This window comes from Tarenaya hassleriana, unplaced genomic scaffold (genome assembly GCF_000463585.1).
Source record: "Tarenaya hassleriana unplaced genomic scaffold, ASM46358v1 Cleome14, whole genome shotgun sequence".
NCBI classification, from domain to species: domain Eukaryota; kingdom Viridiplantae; phylum Streptophyta; class Magnoliopsida; order Brassicales; family Cleomaceae; genus Tarenaya; species Tarenaya hassleriana.
Genome location: NW_010964598.1, coordinates 1,638,584 through 1,654,640, shown reverse-complemented (window position 1 = coordinate 1,654,640; position 16,057 = coordinate 1,638,584). Strand labels below are relative to the sequence as shown.

Here is a 16,057-nt window from a genome sequence, read left to right as displayed (position 1 = left end):
CTTCCGATCTACTCCCGTAAGGAAGAGAAGGAAGCGGTGGAATCAGCCATGATGAAAAAGAAAGGTATGAAGAATAGGAGGAATGTCGACAGAATCTGAAGAGTTAGGAGAATGTGAAGAAGAAGGTTGAGAAGGAATAGGAGAAGAGGATGAGTCATCATATAAGTAGTATGGTGATGGCTGTTGAATAAAGATGTCTGGATAACAGGCAGAAGTGGTTTCATTGTGGAAGGGAAAAACTGTTTCATGAAAAATGACATTTCTAGAAATAGAAATGGTTTGAGTTTCAAGGTTTAACACCTTATAACCTTTGAAACCAGCAGGGTAGCCAAGAAAAACAGAAGGCACAGCTCGAGGGCTAAATTTATGTCGATCTTTGGAATATGTGGAAACATAACATAGGCATCCGAAGACTCGAAGATGAGAATAATCAGGTTTTTGATTTTGTAAACACTCAAAAGGGGTTTTATTATTCAGGGCTGATGTAGGTGTTCTGTTTACTAAGTAAACTGCTGTCAAAATACAGTCACCCCAATAACATATGGGCACTTTAGATTGAAAATATAAGGCTCGTGCCACATTCAAAAGATGTTGGTGTTTCCTCTCAACTACAGAGTTTTGTTGTGGGGTATATGGGCAAGATTTATAGTGGAAAATACCTTGTGTTGTGAGAAAACCGGAAAAATTGAGTTCTGGGGCATTATCACTTCGAATGGATTTAATTTTCTGATTATATTGTGTTTTAACCATTTGATAAAAGGCTGAAAACTTGGAGGAGACTTCAGATTTGCAATGAAGCAAATAAATCCATGTTACGCGACTAAAATTATCAACTAGAGTTAAAAAATATTTAAAACCATCAATAGTGGGTTCATGAAAAGGACCCCAGATATCGACATGAACAAGTTCAAAAGGGACTTATCTATATGAGTAGATGTAGGAAATGGTAAAGTTTTCTGTTTTGCCAAAGGGCAAACAGTACAATGTTGTGAAACAGAAGTCTTAGTAAAGCTAATATCAGAACACCCTAATGCTTTAATCTTCAAGTTGGAGGGATGACCCATACGAAAATGCCAAAGATCGACAGACGAAGCCGCAAAAGCTGTGCTTAGAGGAGAGGACAGACGATTGGAAACAAAAGATGGCTTCGGGATTTCCAAAACATAGAGGTTTTGCACCAGTTTACCCGTGCCAATTGTCGAGGCCAGAGAATGGTCCTGAATGACATAAGAAGTATCATTAAAGGATACAGATAGAGAGGTGTTTTTAGTGAGGGAGCTGACACTCAATAAGTTATATTTGAAAGTAGGGATATACAGAACAGAAGTAAGGGTTAAGTTTGGGAAAAGTAGAACTGAACCGGATTCCGAAACAGTGATCGTGTCACCAGTCGGTAAGGAGATAGAGATCGGTGGAACAACATGAATATCAGAGAATAATGTTCGATCACAGCAGATATGAGTACTCGCCCCACTATCTAAAATCCATATGACAAGGGAATATAAAAGGGTAGGTTGTAATGCAGAAAGAAGAAAGGTTGATGTAATACCTGGTGAGGGTGGAGGAGAGGAGGAAAGAGCAGTAGCGAAACCTGAATCCGAAGGAGAAGAGCCATGGTGCTTCAACTGTGAGGTGTACTGAGCCAACAGTTCCTTAGCCTGCGCCAGCTGAGTCCTCATGTCAACAGCTTCAGAGGAGCTCATCGAAGGGTTGGTGCTTCCAGATCTCACCATATTCACTGATTTTTGAGAGTAATCAGAGCTAGGGTTTCGATTGTGAGGAGAGAATTTGGGCAAATGTCGCGGAGTAGGTAAAAGGGGAGCAGGGGACTTGTATCCTTGTGGAAACCCATGTAGATAATAACAACGAGAGACTGTATGGCCCAACATCCCACAATGCGTGCAAACGGGCCTTGGTTTCTCATGGGCTTGGGAAAAGTGTTTGGGCTTGTGTCTAGGGTTTTGTAATGGAGGAGGAAACTGAGGTGGCGCTCGGAAAGGGGTAGAGATCTGGAAGGCTGCGTGGTCCGACGGCGAGCCGAAGGTGAGTCGCTGCTGTTCCTCCTGGGAGATCAAGTTATAGGCCTTTGATAGATTAGGCAATGAGTCGAGCATGAGAATCTGACGTCGAACAGCAGTGTATGAGTCATTGAGGCGCATGAGAAATTTCACGACGTTTGTGCGTTCGAACAGCTGAGTCCACTGATCCGGAAGGTTACAGGAACAACCTCCACAAGTGCAGCCACCACAAGTGCATCCTCCACAGGTGCAAGCCGGAAAAGGTTCGAAGTTGCGCAGTTCCTCCCATAGAGAGTTAAGCTTGGTAAAATATGAGTTCAGATCTAACGAACCTTGATGCAGGGTGTCTAGCTGATGCTGGATATTGTAAACTTTGGAGACGTTCTGCTGTTTGAACCGAGTTGCCAAGGCATTCCAGATGAGATGGGCATCGTCAAGGTAGACGATGAGACCAGCGATGTCGGTACTCACAGCGTTGTTAAGCCAGGTACAGACCATGTCATTGGTGCGAGACCATAGGCCAGCATCAGGATGATCAGGAGGTGGCTTCGGAACAGAGCCAAAGACAAAACCCATTTTGTTTTTGGCGTTCAAAGCCTTGAGAAAGGCACGAGACCAAACGTTGTAGTTTGCCTCGCCTTGCAGTTTTTCAGGTACAAGCTGCAAGTTGGAGGAATCGGCAACATGGAGGTATAAGGGGCTGGAGTAGGGATCTGAAACAGGATTGGAAACAGGGGTTGATGCTGGGATATTTGGAAGAGGAGGATCGGAATCAATGGAAGCGTTGGAAGCGGTGGAATCAGCCATGATGAAAAAGAAAGGTATGAAGAATAGGAGAAAGAGCAAGAGCGGAGCTATTGATGGAGCTCTGATACCATAACAAACCGAGAGACTCCAGAAAAGAGATTCAGAAAAATTCCTCCTTGTTCTTTTCATTATGCCCTTGGCAATGTATATATACACTTGTAAAAGAATAATAAAGAAGGTAATAAAAATGATTTACACTTGCAACAAACCTAGTACAAGTACATCAGACTACGAGTACCCTAGAAACATGTAAGGGAAAAGGTGTCTCCTGTAGCTGCCATTGTACCAGATAGATAAAGCCAGAAAATAATAATGCTTCTCCTTGATACGGTGGTAGCAGATGGTGGAGGACGAGTCGCGACGGCGAGTCCGCTGAGGACGAAGAGAGGAAAACTTTGGTTAAAAACTTAAAAATACATTATTTCCCGAACATTTTCGCTTTTTGGTCCTCAGAGACGAATTTATCTATTTTTTTTTAATAAAAATTTTCCCTCTTCTTTGACAATTCACACGCACTGATTTAGGCGGGAAAATCCTCTCCCTGCAACTTTTCTACTTCCCTAAACCGCGCCTACAGCCTTTTTCCCAGCCGTTTCTCGTGCTGTGAAGAACCGAAGATCGCCGGTAAGTTACCGTTCTCCATTGTCCTCTTCTTCTCTTTCTTCCCTTCACTTTGGCATCGCGCTCCCGCTGAGGGTTTTGTGTTCGCCGACCAAATTCCGGCGACGATTCTCCCAAACCCGATTTGGGATTCGAAACTCCATCTAAGAACTTTCGGAATTTCGATCGTATCTTATCTCAATTGTTCTACGTTTCGATCAATTTCACTCGGTGTTTCTGGAAATCAGAGCAGTGTCTATGGAAGACATTGCGGAACATGTCGCTTTGATCTTTTCATTCTGGGCACGGTGGAAGACCGATGTTGGAACGATACTGGAGTTGATGGGTTTTAGTTTAGAGAGTAGCTTACCTATTATATGGATAGATATAGGAAAGTGACCAAGACATAGTCGAATCAATTAATCCTGGAGTTGGAGTGTAGTTTAAGGCCGCCACTTTCTGCATGTTTTCTTCCCTTCGAGAATGTTTCTCAGATTCTTCTGGGTTTGTCTATTCGACATTGATGTCAGATTTTTGTTTTAAAATCTTTTCATGATGTCTATATATTTCTTTAGGCCGGGTGTTGCAGACCGCGACTGGAAATGCCACCAAGAAAAAAGTTAAAGTCTTTGGCCTCGAAATCAAGCAAAGTTTCTTCAGCTGATCATTCGTCGCAACCTTCAAAGTTCGGCATCCAGCAGTTGTTCCTTCGTCATTTTCAAAACTCCCAATCCACATCCTCATCTCCTAGCTCCAGTATTGCTTCTGGAAATGAAGTTTTGGCGCCTCAAAACCCTCCCGACATGCTGGATCGGCAAGCTGATAATGTGGAAGAGTCCTCGCCTGAGGTCTCAAAAACCTTCAAACATTTCAAATTCTCTCCTGGAACGGTGATTGCTTCTGCTATCCCTCTTTCAATTAGTTTCCATATTTACCTTATTGGATCTCGTAGCTTTAGTCCCTTATCTGTTCTGGAATTTTAATGCGTTCAATTCTTTTCTAATAGCTGATAATGCAAAGCCAGGACGATGGAAATGAAGAGATAACTTGGAAAATCTCTCCTATGAATGAAAAACTTCGGGCAACTGCTAAGCAAATTCCTAAGATGGCAGAATTGTCAGACAATCCCACCAGGGTTAACTCTTCTGGCATTCGTCATTGCTCCCTGGACAAGGCACTTTTCCAGTTCTCTCTTCATTTACTGCCCATTCTTCATCTGCTTTATTTTCCCATTATAAATGATCGGCATCTTGCGCAGAAAGTTTATCCCACCCCTGGTACAACTTCCAAACTTGAGCAATGGCTTTCTTCGCCAGCAAAGAAAGATTCTGAGAGATCATCGTTCCTGGTGAATAGCATTGTTGTGGAAAGAGCGAAACCTTCTGTAGATGTGGATTATGACCATGTTAGTACAAGTGACCGTTGTGCTAATGGAAGTAGTCCTTTTCAAACACCACCATCACTCTCATGCTGTCAGAGTGAAACCTTCTGTAGATGTGGATTATGACCATGTTAGTACAAGTGACCGTTGTGCTAATGGAAGTAGTCCTTTTCAAACACCACCATCACTCTCATGCTGTCATAACAAGGTTAATTTCTTTAATGATTGCGAAATTAGTAATTGCCTTTCTTTCTTGTTACATAATATTGCTCTGCTTTGGGTTCAGGTTCCTTCTACCATTACATGCAGTAGGGTATCTGAACTTGTGGATGTCAGTCAACATAAAAAGGTATCATTTGAGACTCAATCCGGAATACTGACAACAACTTTGGCATTGCTATTTCCTATGTTTCACAACATGTGCATTGCCTTTCGAGTGTAGGTGATTAAACTTGCATTGATTATTGCCTGTACATCTAGTGCTGAATTATTGCTTATTTTTGAAGGCCTTGCTAGAAATTTTAAACCAAGTTGAAGATGTCATCTCTGTTGATGGCACAACAATAGATGACGAGGGGTCCCATGTGCCCCAAGTAGAAGTTACAGACAGGAACGTCTCTTCTGATGTTGTTCACCCTCAAGATGGAGGGAAATCTAATCGACTAAAAAAGCATACTTCTATGTTTGCTGATATCTATTTTCTTGTATTAGAGGTAAGTATTGCCTCTATTGTCTTTGAGGAAACGATTTTGTTCTTACATCAGTTTTTAATAGTCTTTCATTGTGCTTCAGGTATCTGAGAAACGTGGCTCTGCTGGATCATATCGTGGTCAGTGTCATTATAAGGTGAATTGAGTCTTATTTAAACTTGTGTAGGGATTCCTTGCCTGTGCAATGTCAGAATTGCATTGACTTTAAAAGTGCCTCTCAGGTTCTTCGCCTGCTAAACGAGAATACTGCAGCAGAGCGAGCTTTGTATCTCTGGGATGAATGGTAAATGCTTTTGTATCTATGGGAAAAAATAGGTGGTTTCTATCTCTGTTTAGATCATGCTGTAAACGTAAAATACTGGTGGTTCCTCTCACATGGAACATCTTTGATGAATGTAATATGCTTTATTTCTCTAATATTTCAGTCTGGATCAAAATTATATTATTTCTGAAATGCCATTTTCTTTTGGGCCATGAGCTGACAATATGCTAGTTATTCTTGTTTGAGCTAGCTGTCTACTTTATTTCCTAGTTTGCAATCAAATGACATCTATTTCAGTTTCACATTAGTTGAAACTTGTTCAACTAGGCCTATCTAGCTCCTTGAACTCATAAAGGTTTTTACTTTATCAGGTTTTACAGCACCGTATCGCCAGGAGATTCTATCAATGTAATTGGTAAATTTGATGAGGAGGGGAAGTGTAACGTGGACCATGAAAATAACTTTGTAATTGTTCATCCTAATATTCTTATTGCTGGAACTAAGGTAGCTCTTCCTCTTACCTTTTTCCAATTCTGATTTTTAATCATCATTCTCTCTTGAACAAGATTAGCTTTACTAAGAAATGTAAATTATATTTGCTGGTTTTTTTCTTGTGAATGAATGAATTACCTTTTAGGTTGCTGCAAGTTTCGCTTGCCCAAGGCGAAGTGTGCTTGATGAACGGCTAAGATCCAATGAATACTCCATGGCAGCCATGATTGGGACCTTGCTGCACCAAGTTTTTCAGGTCACGGATAAGAAACAAAATTAGTCAGATAATGCGTATAATTGTTTTTTCTTCTCTCTTGTTTTTTTTCCAAGATCAAGGTCTTCATGTATAGTGTCCCTTTCTTTTTGTTTTCCAGGCAGGTCTCAGGAAAGAGTCCGTGACGGTAGATTTTTTGGAGGAATACGCAAGCATGGTGATTAAGCAAAATATCGAGAGCTTGTATGCATGTGGAGGTAACTACACTATCTATTCCAATAGTTTGAAAGTTCACGTAATTAACATATTCGAATTTTATGGCAGTATAGTTGAGGTATCTCTCTGTTCACTTAGCTTTTAAGATTTCGTTTAGCATCAAATTTTATTTGTCTTTTGGTTTTGAAGTGTGATTATAGTAAGGTTTACTCCTTCACTGCAGTTTAATGGTTTCCTTTCCTGTCATATGTTATGTTGTCTGCAGCAAATGAGAGAGATGTGAAGGCAACTTTGTTCGAAGCTATTCCAAAAATGTTGAAATGGATTCATACTTTTAGATATTCAAAGGTGAATCTACTTATGTTTCCCGGGTGGATAACTATGCTAGTATTTGTCTTCTTGGATGAACAAAAACTGTCTTTGACCATTCTTCGGCTTGGTTGTTCTTTGGAAATTGTTATGGTTGTCTTGTTATAGGTTTGTAATTTCTTCATATGCCAGTTCGAAAAGTTCAGTATTAATATATTCTTCTCTCTCCCCAATTCATGATTTTCTAATAACTATAGTGATGGAACATCTTAAGCTCATGACATAACGTTTTTTAGCAGGACTCAAGGGGATCAAGTGTTGATTTTGGTTCTACCAATGGGCAGTCAAGGCTTAAAATATCAGAGGTGAGAGCCTGTTTTTTACTCTTAATTGATTTCTAAGAAATTTTGTTTTCTTTTAATTTACCACAGAACTTTTTAAGTTTCGCAATGGTATGAAGTTTCCGAAGTTTTGACTTTCTTGTTTCTAGTAATTTCATCCTGTTTGAACTAGTTCGATTATTTTACAAGCCCAAGTTCTGTGGAAAGTGCCGTCGCTATTAACAATTTGCTTTAGTGATAGTCCTATCATATCTATAAGCAGTTTTTTTTTACATCAGGTAGTTGATATTGAGGAGATGGCATGGGCTCCAAAATATGGTCTGAAAGGAATGATTGATGCTTCAGTCCGAGTGTTGGTTGAATCAGATATGAACACAATGAATGAGAAAATAATGCCCCTCGAGTTCAAAACTGGGAAAGTTCATGCTGGTCAGGTCTGTCTGGAATTCTATGTAGATATGCTGTTAAATTTCAAATCTCTAAAGCCTTACTAAGACTGAGAACCTGATCTTTCTTGTCATTTGTAGTCGTCAATGGAACACTGTGCCCAGGTGATTTTGTACACACTCCTTATGTCGGAAAGGTGCTTATGCAGTACATTTGTTTCTGTTTTCTTTTTCTTGTTGAAAATGGGCTGGCATTTTTCTTTGGCCAACGCTATCCTACATTTTCTTTGTTGCAGGTACCTGAAGCATATTGATAATGGACTTCTGTATTATCTGCAAGCAGATCAAACACATGTAAGTAAATATCTTGCGTGCCTTTCTTTGGCATTGACATTTTGTTAAGCTTTGAGTGCTCGCTCAAATGTAAAGGGAATCGCTGTTCAACGATCCGATTTGGTGGGACTCATCATGCGCCGGAATGAACTTGCAAATGACATTCTCAAGGCATCAAAAACACAACAATTTCCCCCAATGTTGCGGGTATGGGTTGTATAATCTTAATGGTCATCAAAGACACTTTTTTCGGAAATATTATGGTATGACTTTTTCTTACTATTTTGATTTTAGAATCTAAACATGTGTCAAGGTTGTCGTCATCTGGATTCATGCACAATTTATCATAAGGTACTTTCTTACTCCCGTAAGGAAGAGAACACAAATTTTACTTTTTATATAGGTTGAACTCTGAAGCATAATTACTTTATGAATAGGTTTAGCTTGTGTAGGGGTTGAAATTTGATTTTGTTGGACGAAGATACCAAGCAAGTTGTGTATCTGTAGTCTGATATTATCTAAGTGTTTCCAAACGAATTCTTCTTTGTTACATATGTATGCAACTGATCCCTGGTTTGCGTCGTATTGTTTCTCTAGCCTCCTAAACAAAGTTTAAGTTTCCATGTTGACCTCTTTTTCTGCACTTTTTTACATGCAACGTGTAGAATTCAAACTTTGTTAGTCAGACTCACTGCCTTTAATTTCTGGAGAACAAATTACATTCGTTAGCCATGTCCGGGAGGGTTGGTTCATCTTCATCACTTGTTTATCTTGTTGAAGCTTCAGCTTGCATCTTTTCTGCTTGTCTCAGGTGCATGGTGGAAATAAAGAAAGTAGCGGACTGGGTGATGTCTTTGACATGCTTACATCTAATCTTTCAACTGTTCATTGCAATTTTCTTCGCCTCTGGGATAGATTAATCGACTTGGAAGCTAGAGAGATGCAGGTGAGCTTTGATTGCCAGCTGTTATTACAGGAGTAAAAATTGCATCTCCATCTTCATTTCTGATCTTATAATTACATTGTTCCCAGGTGAATTCACATGGTCCAAAGAGCAGCAACTCAGCTAGTTATCTTTCGTCTATGGTTCTTGACGTGCCGGATGGGTTTCAGCATCTGAATTATCACAAAGAAAATCGATTCATCTATCGTTTTGTGCATCAAAGTTCATCACAAACTAAAGAAAGAATATCTAATGAAGATTCTAAGAGCACCGGAAGTCCCCAAGCAGATGAGCTAGATTGCAGATTTAGAGCAGGAGATCGTGTGGTATAGTTTATCTCTAACTTTTATCATTACTTTTTCCATGGCTAATTTGAAAACCAACAGGACTTAGTTACATCCAAATATATTCTTCTGAATGTTGGCACCACTGTTTTGCTTACAGACAATCTTCTAAGGCTCCGATTCCAAATTTTGCACTACAATTTTTAAAGTTCACTGATGATTGCACTCAATAACACCGTCCTTTTTCCTTTATCATCCTTATCTTTCTTCTGCAACTTTTGTTTTGTTTTTTTCTCTATTTTTGTTATCTTCTGGATTGTTTGGTGAACTACTGTCTTCCACTTTCAGATTCTTAGTTCTGAAGTCCGCCATTTGGCTGTTGCAAGTGGGACTGTAATGGATATTAGTAGATTTCATGTATCTGTAAGTACATCTCCAAGGATCTTTTCTTTGTCTTTAGATTGGTTAAGTTTGTTTGGTATTAGCTTAATGTTCCCGGTTAAAATTGTCTAACCAGCTTTAGATTCTTCTATTCTTATGTAAATCCTTAGGTCTCTCTTTCTAAGCAATTACGTCTTCCTTGGAGTAACCCCTCTGCCGAGGTTTCTGATCTCTGCCATGAGGTTTGGCGAATTGAAAAGGATGAAATCATGAGTTCATTTTCTGTCATGAGGTAATTTTTAATGGTTCTTTTTTATTTGCTTATTTTTTTTCTAAATAGGCTCAGTGTCAGGAAATTGATACGGTGTTTCCTTGCTATATCCATTTATGTTCTCAAAGGTCCAATCTCTTGCGGCTTTTTGTACACAATGGACAGAGTGCTCGTCTCAGGAAGATGATAGTTGACCTTGAGGTGAATGCATTGTTCATTATGGCATGATAAGCTGTGGCTATTGGTTTCTTTTACCCTTCTTCACCCTCTTCATTTGCTCAATTCTTTCACCCCTCCTGTAGCCTCCAAGATTTGACAATGGATCTATACTCAGCCAAGATCCAGCAATATCATATATCTGGTCGGAAAAGAGTTTGAATAATGATCAGCGTCAAGCTATTCTTAAGGTCATTTTAGGCATCATTTTGATTTATCTCTTTTTTAATATATGGTGCCAGAGCCATGCCTGACGACATGTTAGTGTTCAGTTCTCTGAGAATGCTCGTAAAAACCCTTCCCGTGTATTTTTCAGATACTATCTGCAAAGGACTATGCTTTGATCTTAGGAATGCCTGGAACAGGCAAAACCTCTACCATGGTCCAGGCAGTGAAAGCTTTGTTAGTTAGAGGTTCATCGATTCTCCTTGCATCATACACAAACTCTGCTGTTGATAATTTACTTATCAAATTAAAAGCACAGGTAATTTATTCTTGAGGCATTTTTCATCTATTATGTGATATCAACCTTTTTGCATATCTTTTGTTCCATGGCCTGCTTATTTCCTGAGTACTCGATATCACATTTCTCTTCTTTGTTCCGTAAATTATAACTCATAATCAACTGTGGGTGGGTTTTCTGTAAATTAGAAGCTAGGCTTGTACAGAGAATAGAGAGGTATATATATGGTAAAGTCTAGGAGAAATATTTTTGCACTTCTTGAGAATGAATTGTAAATAAAAGTAATGTCACTCTCTAGATCTAAAAAATTCTCAGATACAATTGACGGATATTCATTTGAATGTATATGCAGGGAATTGACTTTTTACGCATTGGAAGACATGATGCTATACACAAAGAAGTTCGGGATAGCCGCTTTTCAGGTTTTTGGTGCATTCTTCAAACTTTCATCTCAATAAATTACTTGTCTCTTGACGCACTTGAGACTTCTCTTTGTGGCAGGTATGGAAATGTGTAGTGTTGACGACGTCAGAACAAAGTTGGACCAAGTACAAGTCGTGGCCACCACTTGTTTGGGGATCAACAGTCCCTTGCTTGTGAACAAGCAATTTGATGTATGCATAGTCGATGAAGCTGGACAGATTGCACTTCCAGTACGTCTTCTCAATTTCACATGCTCTGCAGAATATTAAATAAGTAATAATGCGACTCGTAATTTCACTTGCTTGCAAAATATAGCCTGAGTACTAATGCAACTCTTGTGAAGGCAACTGGGATATTACCTTATGCTTTTGCAGAACAGAAATAGATAGCACATTTCTCTTTTGCTTAATGCAGTTGAAAAAGTAAACAGATCTAGTAAGGCTGAGCATGAAAAGAATCGACCCTCAAATGAAGAAAATTCACACTTAAATAGCTCTCTATGCAATTCCTTTTAAATCATTAAAGAAAAATCTGAAAGAAGGATCTGACATGTTTCAACTGAGTTTGGTGCTGAACAATGTCGAAAATAATGCATGGTTTCTTGTACATTTCAGGTTTCTCTAGGACCCTTGATGTTTGCATCTAAGTTTGTTCTTGTTGGAGATCACTATCAACTTCCACCGCTAGTACAAGTAAGCATTTAATATCTCATCTTTATCTATTTGCTTTTGGAATAGCTTCAACGTCATTATTGTGGTACTGAAATCAGAGTGCAGAGGCTAGAGAAAATGGGATGGGAATAAGCTTGTTCCGTAGACTATCAGAGGCACATCCTCAGGCAATTTCAGTTTTACATAGCCAGGTTCTCCCTAAATAGCATGATTGAATCTAGCAGTTATCCTTGTAATTTCATTATAATATTCTGCTTTTACTGAGACATCTTGGGCAGTATCGGATGAGTCAAGGTATCATGGAGCTATCAAATGCCTTGATATATGGTGACAGACTATGTTGCGGTTCCTCTGAAGTAGCTAACGCGAAACTTGAGCTTTCTACTTCCAAATTTTGTCCATCATGGCTTAAAGAGGTCAGCGTATGTTTCTAAACATTTTAAAACTTGGGACCCCTTCAAAGCCCTATAATATCTGGTTCTTTTCGTTAATACTCTGGATGATTTGCGGTGATACCATTAGGTGATGTTAGTAACTCTCTCTTAAAAAGATTTATAAACTCAACGTGTGCAACCTACACTACAGAAACCTTTGTGGCTCCAAAGTTTGCTTCAAATTGGTTTTCTGTTGCTAAGCTATAATCCTTGTTTTATAACTTATCAATCCTAATTAACTCCTTAATAATTCGTGTCTTTGTTAATAGGTTCTAGAACCGAGAAGAACAGTGGTATTTGTGAATACAGGTTCTTCACATCTATCTGTTGTTTTGTCTTTGTTTGGACCTTCCATATTATATGAGCCGGATTTTCTTCATGCAGTCGTTATTCATTTATGTAGATACGTTGCCGGCTTTTGAGGCAAGGGATCACAATGCCATTTACAATCCAGTCGAAGCTTCATTAATAGCTAAGGTACAGTTATCCCGTAGGCGTAGAGTATGAAGCATTGTGTTGAAACTAAGAAAAAAAAACTTGATTTACTTGAGTAAGCATTTGTATCAGATTGCAGAAGAGCTAGTGAGCAACGGAGTTAGTGAGAACGAAATCGGAATCATTACTCCTTATAACTCACAAGCATCCCTCATTCAACAAGCTATTCCCACGACTTCCGTGGAGATACATACCATTGACAAATACCAGGTTTTGTTCTTATGCAAACTACAAAGTGTCATGTTATTTTCTTTTTCTGTAAAACCTTCATTATCCCGGTATATTTTTTATCTATTTGGTCAGGGAAGAGATAAAGATTGCATAATGGTGTCCTTTGTGAGGTCAAGCCAGAAACCGAGTTCCTCTGCCTCTTCGCTGCTCGGAGATTGGCACAGGATCAACGTCGCTTTGACACGTGCCAAGGTGCTCTGATATTTTCTCTTCTTCCTTTCTTTCAGAGAACATATTGCTCTGTGATTGATTGAAATTCTGTGGATATAACCTTTCGATTTGGACAGAAAAAATTGATAATGGTGGGATCACGTAGAACTCTCTCAAGGGTTCCACTCCTGATGCTTCTGCTGAGGAAAGTTGATGAGCAGTCCAACATTGTGACAATCACCAGCCATCAAGAAATCAGATGATTACAGTTTTTCTCAAATGGAATAGTTTCATTATTTTTGTTTTACAATAGAGTATATACTGTACTGTATAATAATGTATTTAAACAGAGATTAGATGCCAACTCCTCTTTGTTAGACCTCTTTTTCACGCATTCGATTTTCTTGTTAATGAACGGATCTTGGCTATTCAAACCAACACTCAGTTTTGCGGAATTCAATAAGTACACAGAAGAAGATGGAGGTTGACATATCCAACCGTCAAGAGAATTATAACTGCTCGCTTGAGAAACCCAAGGAAACTGTCAATTGCCTCGAACCATAGAAAATTGTCCGCCAACCGTTTTCAGCATCCAAACAATCCGTGTGTGTTCTCATGTACACGTTCGTCAGCAATGCCGCATGCACTCGGTTACTCTCGCATTCATCCGTCAGCTTGGTAAGCCTCTAAAAAGTATTCGTGAGGGACAAGCTTGGGCGAAACAAGGGATTGTTGAGGTGGTAGAGGATGGAGAAATGTGAACGAGTCGAAGCTATGGCTAGATGTGGGCATCTTTCTGTTACGTTTTATTAGGTTAGCTATTACACCAGCCCAACTGGTTATTAGGGATTATTTTATTACAAATGGAACAAGGGCGGGAAGGAGAAGGGCATCAGGGATTTTGGGTGAATTCTTGTGGGGAGAGTTGTGTTGGATATTTTAGAGTAAACGGTTGATCGGAATAATCTCTCAAGAGATTCATAGTTATATGTATTACGAATATGGTGGAGGAGTTAAGTGTTAGTAAATGATATAATGTGAATCAATAAAACATGTATTTGTTTTGGAAATAAAACGCGTCAGGGGTACCTCGGTCTTAGTCAGTTGTAACTCACTCCACTAGTGCGTCAGTGGTAACTCGACAAAAGTCAGTTGTAACTCACTCTGAGTTAGTTTTCTCGAAAAGATGCGAGTTTTCGCTTAAAAACTGCCAGAAAACTGCCAGATTTGGTAACTTTTGATGATGTCTTTTAGTGTTTATAAACTAAAAACGTCAGAATAAGTGGAAAACGGATGGTGATTAATTCTTTGAGAGATTTTGAGTGTTTCTTTTGATGGTTCTTGCAAACTCAATCAAAAGGGGTTGTGTTCATCTTCATAAACAAGTTTTGGTATGATGATTCTCGGAAGGGTAATCCGAAATCATTAAAACTTCATTGTATCTCAAAAATGTATTCCTGTAATCCCATTTACCCGGTAGGGATGGAATAACGCTTTTAGGAAAGTGACTACACGCCTTGAAGTCATATCCGGATTCTCTACCGTTCATACGTGTTACAGGTCGAAGTAATATCCAGATTCCAGATTATAACAAGATACGGTGTTGAAGACTTATATCGTATCGGGTATGTAAGTGTTTTCGATATTCTTTTTCGATTATTTTCCAACAATCTAAAAGCGTTATTTTGGGCTCTATGACTTCAATGGTTGATGTTGATAATGAAGCAATAATATACTCAAAGTCTCTGTTAAATCCGTGTATAAAAAACTGATCGTGTTTTATGATCAGTGGATATCGGATTTCAATGGTACAAGTTGACGATATCGGAGATTTCTCTAACATGGTATTTTGGACATAAACAGGATGCTTTGTGTTGTTTGTGTCTTGTTGGTTGAAAAACAAACGAGAAATCTTTTCTCGATGTGTAGATATTTTTCGGTTGGAAAATGATCATATATTATAGTTTGGTCTAAATTATAATGTTATATTATTTCGGGAGAGAAGATTTTGTTGTGGAATATTGATCACGAAGAAGATGATTAATCTTCGGAAAAGTGATTGATATGTTTATATTTTGCAGATTAACTTGGTAAGAAGTTATTGTGAGATATGAGTTGAATACCAACGAGATATAAGTAAAATACCAGTGAGGTACAATTGAAAACCAATGAGGTATAACTGGGAATAGTAATAAAACTTACCATGGTGGAGTGGCCGGAGGTTCGAGATTCAGAGGATCTGTGTAGGAAACCACAAAGGTGTGGTTGTTGCAGGGAAGAGACAGAAGTTTCTCGATCGTAAGCTTTGTTTCGAACAAGACACAATCATAAAAGGAAGTGGGCTTTGGTGTGCCAAAGAAAAGGATTTGGGTTTATACGGAATTGAGGCCTGACCCACTACAAGTAGTATTAGAGCCTGGTTTTGAGAACTAGGATTTACGGAGAACTTACCGTGGGTTATCAGCGTTTCTTGAGCAGTAAGAAACAGAGGAGGCAAGGGAAAGAATTTTAATCAACCCGGGGAAAACTACCGTCACGAAAAAGAAAAAAAAAACAACTGGCATAATCCAGGTGAGTGAATTTGGATGTGATTCGAGAATTTTATTTTTATTGTCTTCGGAGTTTGAATGTATGTGTGTGTAAAATTTTTGATTGATTTGCGTGACTTGAATATTTATGATTATTTTTATTTCTATGAATTATTGTGTTGATTTAAATGTTTTAATACATTCAAAGTCTGGACCGGGTCGGACTACTCCCACACCGTCCAGACTGAGGTTTCGTCTATGAAACGTGAAAAATTTAAATATAAAAAAAAATATATGAATGATGAATTCTGGGTCGAACGGTCTGAATCCGGACCGATTCAGTTATGTAAAGAAAAAGAAAGAAAATTATTTTTAATAAATAATAATAATAATACTAATAATAATAATAAATAAATAAATAAATAAATAAATAAATAAAACAAAAAGACCAGACCGCCTCGTGTTCGACACAGGCATGAATGAGTTGTTGAATTACCT

General features: G+C 38.7%; 1 protein-coding gene and 1 long non-coding RNA gene across 2 annotated transcripts in view; both read left to right on the top strand.

Annotated features, from left to right (window-relative positions):
* Positions 1 to 3,257: 3,257 nt before the first annotated feature.
* On the top strand, positions 3,258 to 13,425 carry LOC104808236 (DNA replication ATP-dependent helicase/nuclease DNA2-like). The gene is made up of 36 exons (XM_010533876.2): positions 3,258 to 3,449; positions 4,001 to 4,315; positions 4,432 to 4,599; positions 4,684 to 4,840; positions 4,956 to 5,014; positions 5,093 to 5,155; positions 5,313 to 5,519; positions 5,599 to 5,652; positions 5,738 to 5,799; positions 6,150 to 6,282; positions 6,416 to 6,526; positions 6,645 to 6,741; positions 6,966 to 7,048; positions 7,309 to 7,374; positions 7,629 to 7,784; positions 7,878 to 7,933; positions 8,033 to 8,090; positions 8,166 to 8,276; positions 8,364 to 8,420; positions 8,881 to 9,015; positions 9,102 to 9,338; positions 9,645 to 9,719; positions 9,848 to 9,969; positions 10,077 to 10,149; positions 10,251 to 10,355; positions 10,481 to 10,648; positions 10,980 to 11,049; positions 11,129 to 11,280; positions 11,665 to 11,742; positions 11,820 to 11,912; positions 12,000 to 12,137; positions 12,425 to 12,464; positions 12,559 to 12,632; positions 12,723 to 12,860; positions 12,954 to 13,073; positions 13,169 to 13,425. The coding sequence occupies exons 2-36, from the start codon at positions 4,028 to 4,030 to the stop codon at positions 13,292 to 13,294; spliced, it is 3,930 nt and encodes a 1,309-aa protein (XP_010532178.1). The 5' UTR covers positions 3,258 to 3,449; positions 4,001 to 4,027; the 3' UTR covers positions 13,295 to 13,425.
* Positions 13,426 to 15,562: 2,137 nt separating this feature from the next.
* Positions 15,563 to 16,057, top strand: part of LOC104808235 — a 3,946-nt gene continuing 3,451 nt past the window's right edge. The window contains exon 1 of the long non-coding RNA XR_770909.1: positions 15,563 to 15,602. This is a non-coding gene — a long non-coding RNA (uncharacterized LOC104808235). The remainder of the gene's footprint in view (positions 15,603 to 16,057) is intronic.

Bases quoted from the DNA above. Each gene is read 5' to 3' on its own strand.
- LOC104808236 (XM_010533876.2), top strand. From the start codon at position 4,028: ATGCCACCAAGAAAAAAGTTAAAGTCTTTGGCCTCGAAATCAAGCAAA. The intron at 10,356-10,480 runs GTCATTTTAGGC...TGTATTTTTCAG, and splicing joins AGCGTCAAGCTATTCTTAAG to ATACTATCTGCAAAGGACTA. The intron at 11,743-11,819 runs GTAAGCATTTAA...TACTGAAATCAG, and splicing joins AACTTCCACCGCTAGTACAA to AGTGCAGAGGCTAGAGAAAA.